The 15,854-nt window shown below is 32.9% G+C and overlaps 1 protein-coding gene across 3 annotated transcripts in view; it reads left to right on the top strand.

The window, feature by feature from the left end:
• LOC107436921 (uncharacterized) overlaps window positions 1-15,854 on the top strand; it is a 39,437-nt gene that overhangs the window by 18,454 nt on the left and 5,129 nt on the right. For 2 of the 3 annotated variants that reach the window (XM_071182762.2, XM_043051020.3), the window contains exons 2-5: window positions 688-825; window positions 2,874-3,078; window positions 5,544-5,642; window positions 12,503-12,582. In XM_071182762.2, the coding sequence (XP_071038863.1) occupies window positions 766-825; window positions 2,874-3,078; window positions 5,544-5,642; window positions 12,503-12,582 (444 nt within the window). In that variant the 5' untranslated portion in view covers window positions 688-765. The remainder of the gene's footprint in view (window positions 1-687; window positions 826-2,873; window positions 3,079-5,543; window positions 5,643-12,502; window positions 12,583-15,854) is intronic. The other variant, XM_071182764.2, reaches the window with a different exon arrangement.

Genomic DNA, 15,854 nt, shown 5'->3' with positions numbered 1-15,854 from the left:
AAGTCGAATTCTTGGTCACAGATGGCGCCACTGGAAAAAAAGAACAATCGCATCTTCCTGCCTTAATGGCCGACGTCAACAACAACAACGGAGATGAGTACAGTTATTTGTTAATTTGTTTACAGGAAAATAATTACACGCTGCTTTCGAAAAAAAAAGATCTGAGATTCAATATGAGTTAATTTTACTGTGGGAAAAATTTCAAAATATAAATATTTTTAAAGATGCCTCGCTTTCATCAACTAATATTTGTCTATTACACTCTCAGCCACTGTAGTTTTTCGTGTTCTGCTTTATTATTATTATTGTTTTTATTCACTTTCGACTGATAAGGTTTCTCTAGTTTTGTTTCTCTTCATTATTTTCCATTTTTTGTCTACAATTTTACGTTTTATATTTCAAGTCACTTTTTTTCCTCTTCTTTTTATTCACATCTGGCAATTCTTGAAAATATGTGTCAATTTCTGAGCGCTTGAAGCATGTCGACTGTGATATCCAATACACATATTTTTGAAGCCAATGTCTTGCTCTTTCAGTTTCTTGGTATTATCTATTTAGTATTTACCTAATTATAGTTACAAAGCAGTTAAGACATGATGCCTGCAATATTTACTTAATTATAAGAAAATTAATTTAGTAATTTGCATCAATAATCGTAGTTAAAAGATTAATGTTATAATTTTACAGGTTCATTAAAGGGAATAAAATTATTTCAATTTGTCATTGTCCTTCCATTTCTCTTCTTTCAAGACTTCGTCTGCTCTAATGGAATTTACGGATATAGAATCTATGAATGAGAGCTTCTCAACACTGTCAACATTTGAGGTATGCTTTGTTTAAAGACGTCATGCTACTATGACAACCATTCTTCTTTTTTTTAAAAATTTTTATATGATACCATTTTTATTAGATTTTATAAATGTTTGCGTAATTTGCTTCTTTCATACGAAGTCACTTTTAAGATTGTCAGCTTTTCATACAACTACAACTATTTTATTGCAAATGTAGTTAACAACAACTACTTTGTTACAAATTTAGTTAACCGCAAACAACTTTGTAATTTCGTAACTACTTCACTACTTTAAGGAGACAAACTTCGCTGGTGAATTTAATTTACACCTATGTTCAAAATGGTTTTGAATGAAAATTGGCTTACGTTAAATGTAAGAGAATGATTAAGAAATATTTATTTATGTTTAAATTGTTATTCCAAAAATTTTTCTTCTCGAATTTGTTCATTGAACCTTCAGCATTTTAAGCCTTTTTCGACAACGAATATTTAACTTAATAAATACGAAATTATGAAATACTTGCCAATTTTTTAATTGCTTAACGCTTTTTTATTTCCTCTAAGAAATTAAGTGCTTCAAAAATTATTCTAAAACATTTTTTTCTCGAATTTGTTCATTGAACCTTCAACATTTTATGCCTTTTTCGACAATGTATGTATAAAATAATCAATACGAAATTATCAAATACTTGCCAATTTTTTAATTGTTTAACGCTTTTTTATTTCCTCTAAGAAATTAAGTGCTTCAAAAATTATTCTAAAACATTTTTTTCTCGAATTTGTTCATTCAACCTTCAACATTTTATGCATTTTTCGACAACGAATATTTAATTTAATAAATACGAAATTATCAAATACTTGCCAATTTTTTTAATTGTTTAACGCTTTTTTATTTCTTCTAAGAAATTAAGTACATCAAAAATACGTTCCTTTCTCTTAAAATAACATCAATAAGTCAATGCATTCGCATGCGAAAGTGTAACCCAAGTGATTAATTATCTATTTATCGTAATGGCTAGTTTAATTATCAGTTATACGTGACGTAATTTTTGTCAAAGTATAGCTACAGCCACAGGATCATTTTCATTGCATCCAGGGCCCGACTTAGACTTATTGGGGCCCGGGGCAAAATCTTCTTTGGGGGGCCCCCCTCTGCTTCACTACTTTTCAAACTTAAGTTTTTTTTCCGAAATCCCGAAAAAACTATTAGCTGCGAAATATTCATATCCTTGCCGCCATTAGTGCGGCATTTAGCTACATTTTCGCAATTACGATAGCTCAATTAAGCCAATCAGAAGCCCATATTTTTGTAAACATGTCGCATTTTGCAATATGTAGAAATACAACCTTTTGATTGGAAAAATTTGTCCATCGTAATTCGAAAATTTAGCAGAATTCCGCCCTAGAAAGCAATGGATTTACGAAATATAGATTTCTTGTGTTCATACGATAGATTGATGAAGAAGCTAACATAAAACTGACGGATTTTACACTGTACTGATATTTTGTTTAAAAAAAAGTTCATTAAAGAAGGAAAACATAAAATAAACCTTCTATTCTATTTGGGTGCCCCTTCTGATGTGGGGGCCCAGGGCAACTGCCCCGTATGCCCCTGCCTTAGTCAGGCTCCGATTGCATCCATTGTCAAATTCGTGAGGATTTGTACCCATCAAATTTGAAAAATTAATTGCGCTAGAATCGCTTCTAAACTAACGTTAAAAGTAGTAGCTAAAAATCGCTACAAACAACTTTTTCTTATATTGTACTACTCTTTACACTACATTTAAAAAAAAAGAGGAAAAAAGTAGTGTTACTTAAGAAGGAAATCATTACAGGATGAAATGTAAAATGATGGAGATTCGAGTAATTCTTCTACGCATCAGACGCTTTAAGCAAATTTGACTCACATTTTAGTGAGTCAAATTTGACTCACAGATTTGAAATCCTTCTATGGTTAGCCCGACACTACTGGGAATCTAACCAATAATTTATCTATCACTTGGGACATAATTTAGTAATTAACCTTTTTCTTTCCTTTTATGTTTAGTGATTAACTTTTCTATAAGTATGCATAATGTTTCAGAATGAATCAACGAATGGCACTAATTGGCTATCAACTTCTACGGAAGATATAGGAAAAGGATTTGTAAGTGCCTTCCTTATGACGGCTGTTTCTGAAATTGGCGACAAAACTTTCTTTATTGCAGTTGTTTTGTCACTTTCCCACTTAGCCAAATTTGTTTTCGCTGGAGCTATATCGGCACTGATTTTGATGACAGCATTATCAGGTAAATCGAATTATTTTATTATTAATAGATTTTACTTATTAGACTATTCAATATTAATGGACTTGAACAGCTTGTTTAGCAATACATTTGTAAATTTGAAAAAAAAATCAGTTTTACAATCAGTGGTGTGTCTTATCACTAAAAGAGTCTAGATGCCCGGGAAAACTTCTCGATTAATATACCCATGATAAAAGGAATTATAATCACCTGTTAAGGTAAAAAAAAAATTTCGAAAGAGAGAAAACATATGAAAGCAAATATTTATAAAAATTTTTTTTTTAAGTAATCAGTTAGGAACACAGACAGAGGACATTTAATAATAAAAAAAATTATTATTTCCAACAAATTTTTCCTCAATTTTCCTTAGGTAAAAAAATATTTAAAACTAAATGTCCTCCAGAATGAAAATTATTTTTCAGGAAAGTAGATTTTTAAATAGAAATCATCCTACAATAAAAAATTTATTACTTCCAACAAAATTTTTCTTAAGGGGAAAAATATTCAAAATTCAATGACCTAAACTGAAAATTCTTTATAAGGAAACAAAAGCAGAAATCATTCTATGACAAAAAAGGGAGTACTTTTAATAACATTTTCTTCATTTTTTTTTAAATTATGAAAATATTTAAAATTCAATGACCTAGATCTAGAATAAACATTATTTATCAGGAAACACGTAGAAATCATCCTATTAACATTATTTTTACTTCCAACTAAATTTTCTTTAATTTTTCTTAAATGAAAAATTATTTCAAATTCAGTCCCGAAGAATGATAAAGAACAATCTTTGTAAAGATAAACCAGAGTAAAAATAAACCAGCAACACCAGCAAGTTTTAAATTAGAATGATAAACAAGATTTTTTTATTTTTCATTGGCATTATAATTGTTGCGAATTGCTATAGAACAGGGGTTTCCAACTTACTCGAGGCCGGGGGCCACAATTAAAAACACAAATAAAATGGCGGGCCGCAACTTTTTTAAAATTTTATGTAGGACTCTTTTATGTTTGCAGGAACATTAAATATTACTGTCAGATTTTTACCAAGTTGTACAAAACAAAAGTATTGAATTACAAATTAAAATAAGAAGTAGATTTTTAAAAATATTTAATTGCATATTAAAAAATTCGGGCTACAATAACTTTAATGTGCACCTATGTATTAAACAATTAATGTGCAACAGATATCTAATTGTTAAGATATAAAACTTTAAAACGGTTGGTATTAAAACTTACATAGCAGCACACAAAATGTTCAATGACAAAATTGAGGTTTGTCTGCCGCAACCACCAGAGAATAGATATTTAAATTTTAAATTTACAAATATGGGTGTAAATATTTTCGTCCAAAATGAGTAGTTTCAAAAAGTTAAATCGGAGATTATTTTTGTATTTGAATAAATATTTTCTTGGATGCAAAACCTGAGAAATAATTTTTTTTGCCCCGTTGGTATGATAAATTTCACAGAAACGAAAAAATTAGGTTTTTATTAACGAGAAAAGTATTGTAAACTCATGTAGATTTTTTACGAAAATTGTCCAAAAAAATGACAACTAATATATTTTAGTTCGCGGAACATAAAAAAAGGCTTCGCGGGCCGGATGCGGCCCCCGGGCCGCCAGTTGGAAACCACTGCTATAGAAGTTCGCAGGATATTTTAATATGCTGATTTTTGTAAGAATGGAAAAGAAAAAATTCCATATCGAAAAAAAAACCCTGCTAAAATTTAACCTAAAAATTGTCAAAAAATTTTTATTACAAAAAAAATATTCAATAAAATGAAATAATCTTCTAAATTCTTAACGAAATATAGTTTTGATAAAATCATTTAAACTTGAATACAATCGGTGACAATCCACAGACTTGGAAAAAACTTAGAAAAAAATGCTTTTACAGTTTTCTAAACTCACGCAAGTGAGCTGCGGATCCATCTCAGTGCGTGGGGGGATAGAGTGTTCGGTCTTCCAATGAGGTGAACCGGGTTCGAATCCCAGCAATGGCTGATCGATACGAATTCCGCATTTGGCTTGCACCGACTACAGTGCTGACGTGAAATATTCTCAGTCGTAGACGGATCATGGGTTAGAGTCCCCTTTCGGTTACGCTAACCAAGGGAGGTTTTCGTGGTTTTCCTCTCCATGTAATGCAAATACGGGTTTGTTCCATCAAAAAGTTCTCCATGAAATCAAAAATTCAAAATTACAAGGCTACGGAGCTGAACATAGGAAGACGTAAGCCCAAAAAATTGGATCGGCTGTTCAACGACGGTTATAAAATAATATTATAAAAATCCGTTCATTAGATCAAAAGTTATTAAGGAGTTTTTTATTCTGTGTACTGTACAACCTACTTAGCTGCTTCCCCCATAATTTTAATACTTATTTAGTATGAGTGCATATAACACATAAAGTATTGAATTACACTAATCTGAATTTAATTTTGTTATTTATTTTTCTTATTTTAGTTGGACTGGGAATGGCATTTTCAAAAATTCCTTCTGTATGGGTTCATGGACTTTCTACACTCCTCTTTTTAATATTTGGCGGGAAAATGTTGAGGGAAGGTAAGTAAACATGAAATTACCTGTGAATCGTGAAATTAGAATTAAAAACGCTGAAAGAACGAAAGAGGAAAAAATGTAAAATAGTTTTGATGAATATTCCTTTAAATTTATTTATTGTGGGAGATATTTTCCTATATTTTCCAATATGTTGCACACTATCTGGTAGACAAATGTAGCCGGAGGTTCACCTAAAGTATCAACATATGGGGATGCTTTTCATGGTTTGTTCTGGGTCCTTCAGATTCCGTGATTAAAAATCTGAACTCTGAGATGTATCTGACCATACCATAGCTCTCTCAACAATACGGCATTATTACGGGAAAAGCCCGTTTTTCTTCTAGCAGGATTACTATGTCATTAACATCGAAACTTGCGCAGCTGTAGTTTGACATAATGGGTGTTTAAAAATAAACTGGCTTTTCTCAGAGTCTCAATCTAAATCTCATATTATGCCTTCAGAATGAATTAGAAAACAGATTAAGTAGCCATCAAATCGACCATCATCACTGCCAGCACTCACTTCAACTGCGATTAGGAGTCTAGAAGTCAATATATAACCGTCGTTGAACAACCGCGTGGGCTTTCGACTACGTAGCCCTGTAATATTGAACCCAATCCGGAAGACAAGGGAACTCTTGGATCAAGTAGTGGGTGAAATTTGCTTTCGTTGAGGACTTTTTGATGGAACTAACCAGCATTTGCGTTACAAGGAGAGGAAAACCTAGCACGGCTAGCCTGACTGCAAGGGGACTCTAACGGGTGATCTGTCTACCACTGAGGATATTTCACGTCAGCACTGTGGTCGGTGCAAGCCAGATGCGGAATTCGTATCGACCAGCCATAATCAGCCATAACCGTCGTTGAACAGCCGACTCAATTTTTGGGCTTACGACTTGTTCAACTCCGTAGGCTTGTTATTTTGAACCCAATCCAGAAGACAAGGGAACTACTGGATCAAGTATTGGATGAAATTTGCTTCGTGGAGGACTTTTTGATAGAACTAATCCGCCTTTTTGTTCCATGGAGAGGAAGACCACGAGAGCCTCCCACGGTTAGTCTGAAGACAAGGAGAGTCTAACCCAGTGGTTCCCAACCTGGGGGCGATAGAGCTCCTCATGGGGGCGATAATCCTTAGGGGGGGCGATCGGGGGGCGACGAGTGTTCCAAAGATAAAAATTGCTAATAATATTAATGACAAAAGTTATTTGAGATCGAAATTGAAAACATATATGAAGCTTATGGTTCTGGTGTGGATGAAGAATTACGATAGTTAAAAATTAAAAAATTTCAAGTTTAGGATCGTTTTCGTCATACGTTTTGGTATTGCTGGCGGAAATCTGACGTTCAAGAATTCTCTTTTGTTGAAAGTCATGGTCTTTTATATACCTTCTTCTCCTCAAATGTTCCTCTCTCGTCTCATTCCCATCCCTCCGATTTTAAAAGGCATGTAATAGAAGAAACGAATTGATAGACGAAACATTTATATAACTCTAAACCTCACACAATTGGTAAACTCTTATTTTACCTGCTACTAAAAAAAAATTTGAAATCATGTTGGGTGAGGGATCGAGCCATAAAATAAAACCTCTGAGCAATAATACTGCTTCCACGCTTATTGATGAGATGACCGCAGGCGTTGAATCAAAACTCATCAAATTTATGAGAGAAGGTAAATTTGAGTTGCAGATTGATGACTCAATTGAGATAGATAACAAAGCTATTGTATTAGCTTACGCGAGATTCATAAATGAGAGTTAGGAGATTGGATGAACGGGGAAATGTTGCTTACAAGAACTTTGATCACTGATAAAAAATGTTCGTAGACTTTTAAATTGGTCAAAGACTATTTTGTGGAGAAAAAAAATTCCCCTTACAAATGTAAGTGCTTGTGCGACAGATGGTGCTCCTGCCATGTCTGGTCGTCATACTGGGCTTCTAGTGTACCTTGAAAAAGAAGTACTGGTGGTCATCACCATTCATTGTCAACATTTTTCTGCAAAAAAGTTAAGTGGTGCCCTGCATGACACTTTACAATTCGTTATTTTTGGCATCAATAAAATCAAAGCTGATTCTCTCAATGACCGTTTGTTCTGAGAACTTTGCCGTGAAAATGATGAAGATTTCGAATGCTTGCTCCTACATACAGATGTGAGATGGCTTTCAAAAGGAAACTGTTTGCGTCGTTTTTTCGAATCGTTGACTCGGTTACTGACAAGGGAAACTAGGGAAGTGTGACTCGCCAATTTTGAAATAAACTAGTGGGATGTATGCCTCATGAGGAATAATTTTAGGGGGCAACATTCGTTTCGGCCCATAGAAGGTTCTGTGAGAGATAAAAAATAATTCAATATATAGAAAAATCGGTATTTTATCACTTCAACGCAGACTATTAGTTATTGTAATTGTCTCCTAATCTAATTAATTTGTAATTAATTGGATAATTAATTAATTTGCTAATTGATAAATTAATCAGAAAAATAATTAATTATTAATAATTGTTAATTAATTAATTAATTGATTTGCAATTACATACTCCAATTAATTTGGAAAGTTTTTTGAAAAAAAAATTTAAAAAATTTGATGTCAATTTTTTTTTAAAATTAACCTAACAGATTTTTCTGAAAAACTACAGATATATAAAATTTTTCGAAATCAATTTTGACAATAAATATGAATTATATAGTACGTGAAAGTACCACAAAATTAATTGGAGTAGGAGACAATTACAATAACTAATAGTCTGCATTAAAGTAATAAAATACCGATTTTTCTATATATTGAATTATTTTTTATCTCTCACAGAACCTTCTATGGGCCGAAGCGAATGTTTCCCCCTAAAATTATTCCTCATAAGGCATACATCCCACTAGTTTATTTCAAAATTGGCGAGTCACACTTCCCTAGTTTTCCTTGTGAGTTTCTCGACACCACTGATCCCGTTTTAAGTGAGAGTTTGAAGCAACGCAAGTTAGAAACTGCGTACCTCACGAATATTTTTGAAAAAATGTACGAAATCAACATAAAACTTCAAGGAAATAAGGTGAACATTATCAAGGCTAAGGGAATCATATCTTCATTCATCGCCAAGTTTGATATCTACAAGTCAAACATTGGTCGCAAAGAGCTAATGCAATTTCCAACTCTTAGAAAGTGTTCAATTGCAGATATCGAGATTCTCGAAAATAAAATCTTTAATTTTTACTGATCACCTTGACCAGTTAAAAACTGATATGGAATCAAGACTTAAAGATTTGATGAAATTAGAAATTCCGGATCGGATTTTCGATCCTTTCTCTTTTGAAGTTGTGGATAAGCTCACTTCCTCTTTGCAGACTGAGATTTTAGATTTGAAGTATGCTAAAGTCGTCTTTAAAAAATACGGTTACGAGTTAGCTTGGGTAAAGCTTATGGACACTTATCCACAATTGTGGAAACAAACTGAGCCGCTCCTCATCTCGTCATTACCGTCAACAAATTTAGTGGGGAGAGGATTTAGTTCTGTCGTCCAGCTCCTCACAAAGCAAAGAAATAGGTGGGACATTTGCTTCAAAGGAGACCTGCGTTTAAATCTGACGAACATAAAACCTGACATTCAAGCTTTAACTGAAATACACTAAGCACAGGGCAGTCATTGAAGTGGTAAAAATGTACTTTCTCACTCTTCATTTTTTGCTCAAATTTTAGTTGCTAACGTTTTAACTTTTTCTTGATTACATTAAAATATGAATTTTAAAAAATGTACTTTTGTTTTGATTATTCCGTTTTAAATATAATTTCTTTCTCAAAAAAAAGATGCGCATTTTTTTTTAATTAATAAAAATGGCAGGATAAAATTGCCTCCTTATTTGCATTACATTTTAAATTAAAAGCAAATATAACTTAGCGTTCGGTTGCTCACAAGCAGCAAAGAATGGTTTTTGAGCAAAAAGAAAAAGGGGCGATGTGTGTCAGCCAACCACAAGAGGGGGCGATGGTCCAGAAAAGGTTGGGAACCACTGGTCTAACCCATAATCCGTCTACCACTGAGGATATTTCACGTCAGCACTGTGGTCAGTGCAAGCCGGATGCGGAATTCGTATCAACCCAGCCATCGCCGGGATCGAAACCCGATTCACCTCATTGGAAAGCGAACGCTCTATCCCCTGAGCCATCGCGACTCAATCTGCCATACAGGCAAAAACGGGATCAACATTCTGGTAATATGCTTCAAAGCAGGACTCGTCTTGTCTATACCACTAGGTGTCCGGAAGCTTTTGGCAAGACAGTGTATGCTCCATACTATCACAAAATAATTAATAAGCGCAGAACATTTTTATCTGTGACTTTGTTGAGGAAGAACTGATTTTTTAAAATAATTTTTGGATTGGTTGGTTGGTTGTTAATTTACGTCGCACTAGAGCTGCACAATGGGCTATTGGTGACGGTCTGGGAAACATCCCAGAGGATGATCCGAAGACATGCCATCACAATTTTGATCCTCTGCCGAGGGGATGGCACCCCTGCTTCGGTAGCCCGACGACCTGCACGCGAAGTCGAGCACTTTACGGCAGAACAGTTTAACGAGGACCAATACCGCACACCCTCGGTCCCTACGCAGACTCATCCAAGTGGTCACCCACCCACACACTGACCGCAGACAGTGATGCTTGAAATCGGTGATCTGCTGGGAACCGTGTCTTAACGATCAGTCCACTGCGGGACAAATAATTTTTGGAGAGGTTCTTTATTAGTTTTTATTATTATTTTATTATTTAATTTTACTTCACAATCACACAAAAAACAGAAACAAAAATTTGAAGAAAAAAAAACGAAACAAAAATTGAAGAAAAAAAGAAACTAAAATTGAAAAAAAGAAAAGAAAAAGAAAGGAATATCGAGTGATTTAATTGATTAATTGAAGTGAGCACAACATATTACAACGTCGTTTCTGAAAATATTTGCTGAGTTCATATAGACTGCTAAAATAATAATACAGTCGGACTTCTATTTAACGAACTTCCATTTTACGAATTTCTCTATTTTACGAATTTTTTCGAGGAACCGAGAAGATTTTGGAAATTTCTTCGTAAAATAACTTCCAAATAAGGAAGTGAATTTCTCTATTTAACGAACTTTTCATTGAGATCCACTTTCCCTATTTTCCAAAATATTTCTGAACGTTTCAAACTTGTTAACGCATTTTATGGGGGAAATGGCCTTGAATTAATTTTCGAAGCTACTGCTCTAAGAAATGTATTACTGTTTTCTCTAAAAATTATCTTAGAGAAAGCAGTAAATTCCCTTTTCCTTTTTGCTTGCATCTCAAACGGATTTTATAAGTATAGCAATTAAACTTAAGAACGAATGTGGTAATGTATGTTTAAAATTACGTTTATAATAAATGAAACTATAATTTCATACTTAAATTTAGCCTTTTCTTAGTTGAAAATGTATATAGCATGATAGTGTAACACTGGATAATGTTTTGCTCTATTCTTGCTTTCCATGCAGATTTCTTTTATGATTAAAATTTATAAAATAAATAGATGCTAGTTTACAAGATAAAAGTACATCAATTGCTATTTTAATAATTATGTCTAGTGCTTATGAATTTAAAACCTGTTTTGTGTTGCTTAAGTATTTTAAAAGGGGATTTTCTATTCAACGAATTTTCCATATGACGAACTTATTATCGGGATTTAGCTACTTCGTTAAATAGAGGCCCGACTGTATAAGTATTGTTAATTATTTTTTTTTGCATTTTAATCACAGTTAATAATAAAATTGAATCTTTTAATACCTTTGATCCTTTTTAATTGAATCCTTTTTTGAAATAACCTTTATTTTCACTCCAGACGATTGGTTTTGAGCAATGTTAATTCTATCTCTCGACCTTCATGCTTTAAAAAACATTACTGAGAATCACATAAAAAGAGATTTACGTTGCATTTAGAAGTAATTAAAAAATTGTTAATAAATTTTTTTTAAATGAAATATATTTTTGTTGTTTTCTGAAATACTGTGAGTTTAATTGGATTTATAAAGAATTTTTTTTTCCGTTCTGAATAGCCTTTAGAGTTATCGACAAATTTGAGGGGCGCCGCAATTCGTCAATTCTTGGTAAAACGACCAAATTGTACAAAATTTACGCATAAAATTTATGCAAGAAATTCGAACAGCTTAATATGTTTAATAAAAGAAAAAAACATAAATTAAAAAAGAAAAAAAACATAAAAAGATTATGAAAACATTTAAATGATATAAAAAAATATTTTTAAGCAATAATAACACGGATTAAAATGTTCGTGAAATGTACAGTACGCAAAGAAGACGAAAACTTTGAATAACTTCTGATCTAATGATCAGATTTTTGCAAACTAGTAATTAATTTTTAATTGCCATAAAAATTTTGTTTAATAATACTAAATATTTTCGAAGCTATAGCAAAAACAACATGAGACAACAAAAAAATCGTTTTTTATAAAAATGTTCAGATCTCCATAAATATTTAAGCTAGATTTAAGAAATTTTATGCAGTCATTGCAACAGCAGTACAAGTAAGTAAACAGAAAATTGCAATAACAACATTGCAAATAACAAGTAATCGATTACAAGTTATAAGCTTATTACTTGATTTTCTGGAATGGGTGATAATATTTGTTCTCCTTTATAATTTACTGTCGGTCCCTAAAGCCCCTGAAGGCTTTAAACTTTATTACAAAGTGTGAATCAAACACTTCTCAAATTACAAATTTGTCCTCGAAGTATTTCTTGAAAAATTTTAAAAAAATGTCGAAAACCGAAAGTGTCTCTTCTATTATTGTAGGGTAATGTATTTTAACAAATAATATTAATTTGCAAATAATTGTTATTCTGAATAGGATGCAAAATGAATAGTTCTTCAGGGAAGGAGGAATTAGAAGAAGTGCAGCGAACAGTTGACATTAAAATGTCAAGTAAGGTAAGATTATTCATTAATTTATTTTCGATCAAGATTATAGTAACATTCTTGGAAATGTCTGAGCAGTAAATTTGAATTCTGAAATGGATATACATGATGAATGGATTCTGAAATGGATAAATATGAATACATTATGTTTACGCTTTTTAATTTCATTTTAGACAAAATATATTTATTAGTATTAATTAAGGCCAGTGATTACAGAGAACTGTAGTCAAAAATTAAAACAATAGATTCAACAAATTAATATTTATGTGAACCAAAACAATCAGAATATAGTGATCGAGATCATTATGACTTTCACTGGTGTATTTAACTTACATAAAACCAGTTTATTTGCCCGATCGAACTGAAAGATGGTCGCCTTTCTTTAGGAACTCTTTTTTCAGCTTATCCAAGAAATAATTTAGACTTTTTTCTTACTTTAATGTCGCCTCTGTCCTGGTGTATCTCGATAATAATTTGTCAGATTCTCTCAGAGTTTTTATTTTTGTCAATTAAATTTTAATTTGAGACCTCCAATATATTAGTTTCAATAACTTCAATTTTGAAAAGTTCTTAGGCGTCTCTTAAGAAGTGTTCTGCAAAAAAATTAAATAAAATAAAAAATTAAAAATCAAACATTCTTTTCAAAAAGGAAGTTAAAAATTTTTATACTTCAGGTATAGCAAATTAATATTTAGGAAGAGAAATAAAAGAGCCATCAAAATTTATCGTAATAATTGTGAGGGAGACGGTGTGACAACATCAAAACCAATTTGGTTGTCTGATAAATTTTGGAGATGTTTCTAATATTTACCTTTAAAATCATCTATTATAATTCGGCAATCAAAGAAATTTTTATATTTTCAGTCTCCTCAGTAGTGATTTGTTAAATTTTGATATTCCAAGCTTAATATTAATGTGCAAAATCTAATGTGTATACGTTTTCAACCATACTTTATTAAGTATTATAAAAGGGAATTGTACAGGGGTATTTATACCACTGAAATATTTCTATTGTGTCATTATCTAAAATACACAACTCAAAACAATTAAAGGATATTGATTTTGTGGGTTGATCTTGCACCTGAAGAAATGTTTGAATGATTTATACATTATCGACAGACATAGTAGGCTATATGAGATAAAAATGACATGTGTTTGGCAGAAAACAAACCCGCATTTGGGTACAAAAGGAAAAAAGAAACACAATTTGAGCGTATGAAAAAATAAGACCAATAGTAACCGACCTACCCCCGAAGGAGTTTGCGGATAAGGGTTTCACCCGTTTGCACGTGACTAAACACTACCAAACTACAGAAAAGTAAAAGTACTAAATTAAAAAGATTAAAACACATAGGAAAAATCCCAAAATCGAAAAAGTAAAATAAAAATAAAACAGAATAAAGATTAAAAGTGCTTAAAACATCAAAGTGGATAAAATCAACCGACAATAAAAGTGTCAAAAATACAGGTAAAAACATATAAAAGTAAGGTCAAGTAAAACATCAAATGGTAAAATATGAAAAATCACATTAAAAATAAAAAGACTAAAATAAGCCCAATAGAATAAATAAAATAGTCGACTAAAAGTTCAAGTGTCTCCCTTTCAAGGCTAAGTGCCTGTAAGATTAAAATGTTCTAAGGTAAACCAAAGTTTCACTGAGGTGATAACACTCAAAGATGACACCAGGTAAGACAGAGGGTGCTGAACTTGACCAAGAGCAAGATTTCATTTTGAATGTCCTATGTATAAGGAAGATGCCAGTTTAAGGGGAGAATAAAGTCATGGAAACGGCAAGTGCCGGAGTAAAATACTAAAAGCAGAAATTTAAAACCAGAAAACCTAAAAGCCGAAAGTTTAAAAATAAAACCAGATAAAATTAGTCAGGTGTGCTCGCAGGGGCAAGCAGATCATCGAGGGTATATTTAAGAATTTCGATGATTTTCTCCCTGCAGTCAATATCAGCATAAAGTTGATGTTGAGTGTATTGATCCCATTTTCTGCCACGGATCCTCTGGAATTTGGGACAAAATTTTATGAGGTGGTCAATGTCTTGTACTCTGCCACAAAATTTACAATTTGCTCGTTTATTGAAGAATTTCTGCTGATATATTCCGAAAACTCCGTGGCCCGTTAAGAATTGGTTTAAATAGAAGTTTGACTGCAGGCGAGTTAGTGTGGGATCTTTAAAGAAATTACATGTCTGCCTGCCCTTTGTTGATTCACTCCAATCAATTTTCCATTTATTCATTGTGGCTTGCTTGATGTATCTAATAATGAATGTTCTTTCCACTGGGAGCATCGTTCCCACCCGGCTGAAGCTCGTGGCCTTTTTGGCTTGCTGATCCGCCTCCTCGTTACCTTCAATTCCAATATGTGCTTTGACCCAGTAAAGTTTAATACTTGGTGTTATATTTACTTTGATCTCTTCAATAATCTTATTTCGATTTCTTGGGTCATTTAGACTTTGTAACGAGGACAGCGAATCAGTATAAATTTTCGCATCTTTGTAATTTTTGTTTTTAATGTAAATAACAGCTTGTTTAATAGCCTCCAGCTCCGCCACGTAAACACTTGCTTCATCGTTTAATCTATTGGAGATTAGATCGATTGTAAGTCCATTTTGCTTCACGACGATTGCGTATCCTACTTTACTCTGCATTGGTTCGCTACCATTATCATCAATTTTTGATCCGTCTGTGTAGATTTCGATGTTATTGTTATCCGGTTTTCCTTTGCTCCAGGGTACAGCGAGAGAAGTAGCTGGGTGCTTTAGGGGTGGCAGAGACTCCAGGTATTGGGCATGTGTTAAATTAATGCTAACCAAATTTAGGTCGTCTAAATGCCATCCCCATTTTAATCTTTTATAATAAATTTCGTCAATTATTTTATAATGAATGGGTCTGATTCCCGAAAGTATTTGCAGGGCTTCGGTGCTAGTTGTATTATAGGCTCTAGTTATTGTTAGCAGCGGGATCCTTTGGATTGATGCTAGTTTTTCTCTCATCCTGACCCCCTTGTTGAACCATACACTGGCGGCGTAAGTAATTATTCTCTCACTGGCCTGGAGGTAGATACGTTTCAGGACTCTGGGTTTTAAACCCCAGGTCCTTCTTACGTAGGCACTCATGTTGTGGTTAAAAACGGTGATACGCTCTTTTGTATCCTCCAGATGCGGAAGCCAGGTTAAACCGGGGTCCAAAGTGACACCTAGATATTTCACGGTTTTATAATTCTTTATGTTTCCATTTAATCCCATTTTGATGCAAGGGAGACGTGTGATCTT

The sequence above is a fragment of the Parasteatoda tepidariorum genome, chromosome 4 (genome assembly GCF_982258835.1).
Source record: "Parasteatoda tepidariorum strain Cologne lab strain chromosome 4, Ptep-v5.0, whole genome shotgun sequence".
NCBI lineage: Eukaryota > Metazoa > Arthropoda > Arachnida > Araneae > Theridiidae > Parasteatoda > Parasteatoda tepidariorum.
Note: the sequence above shows the minus strand (reverse complement) of the source record. Positions and strands in the feature narration are given on the sequence as shown.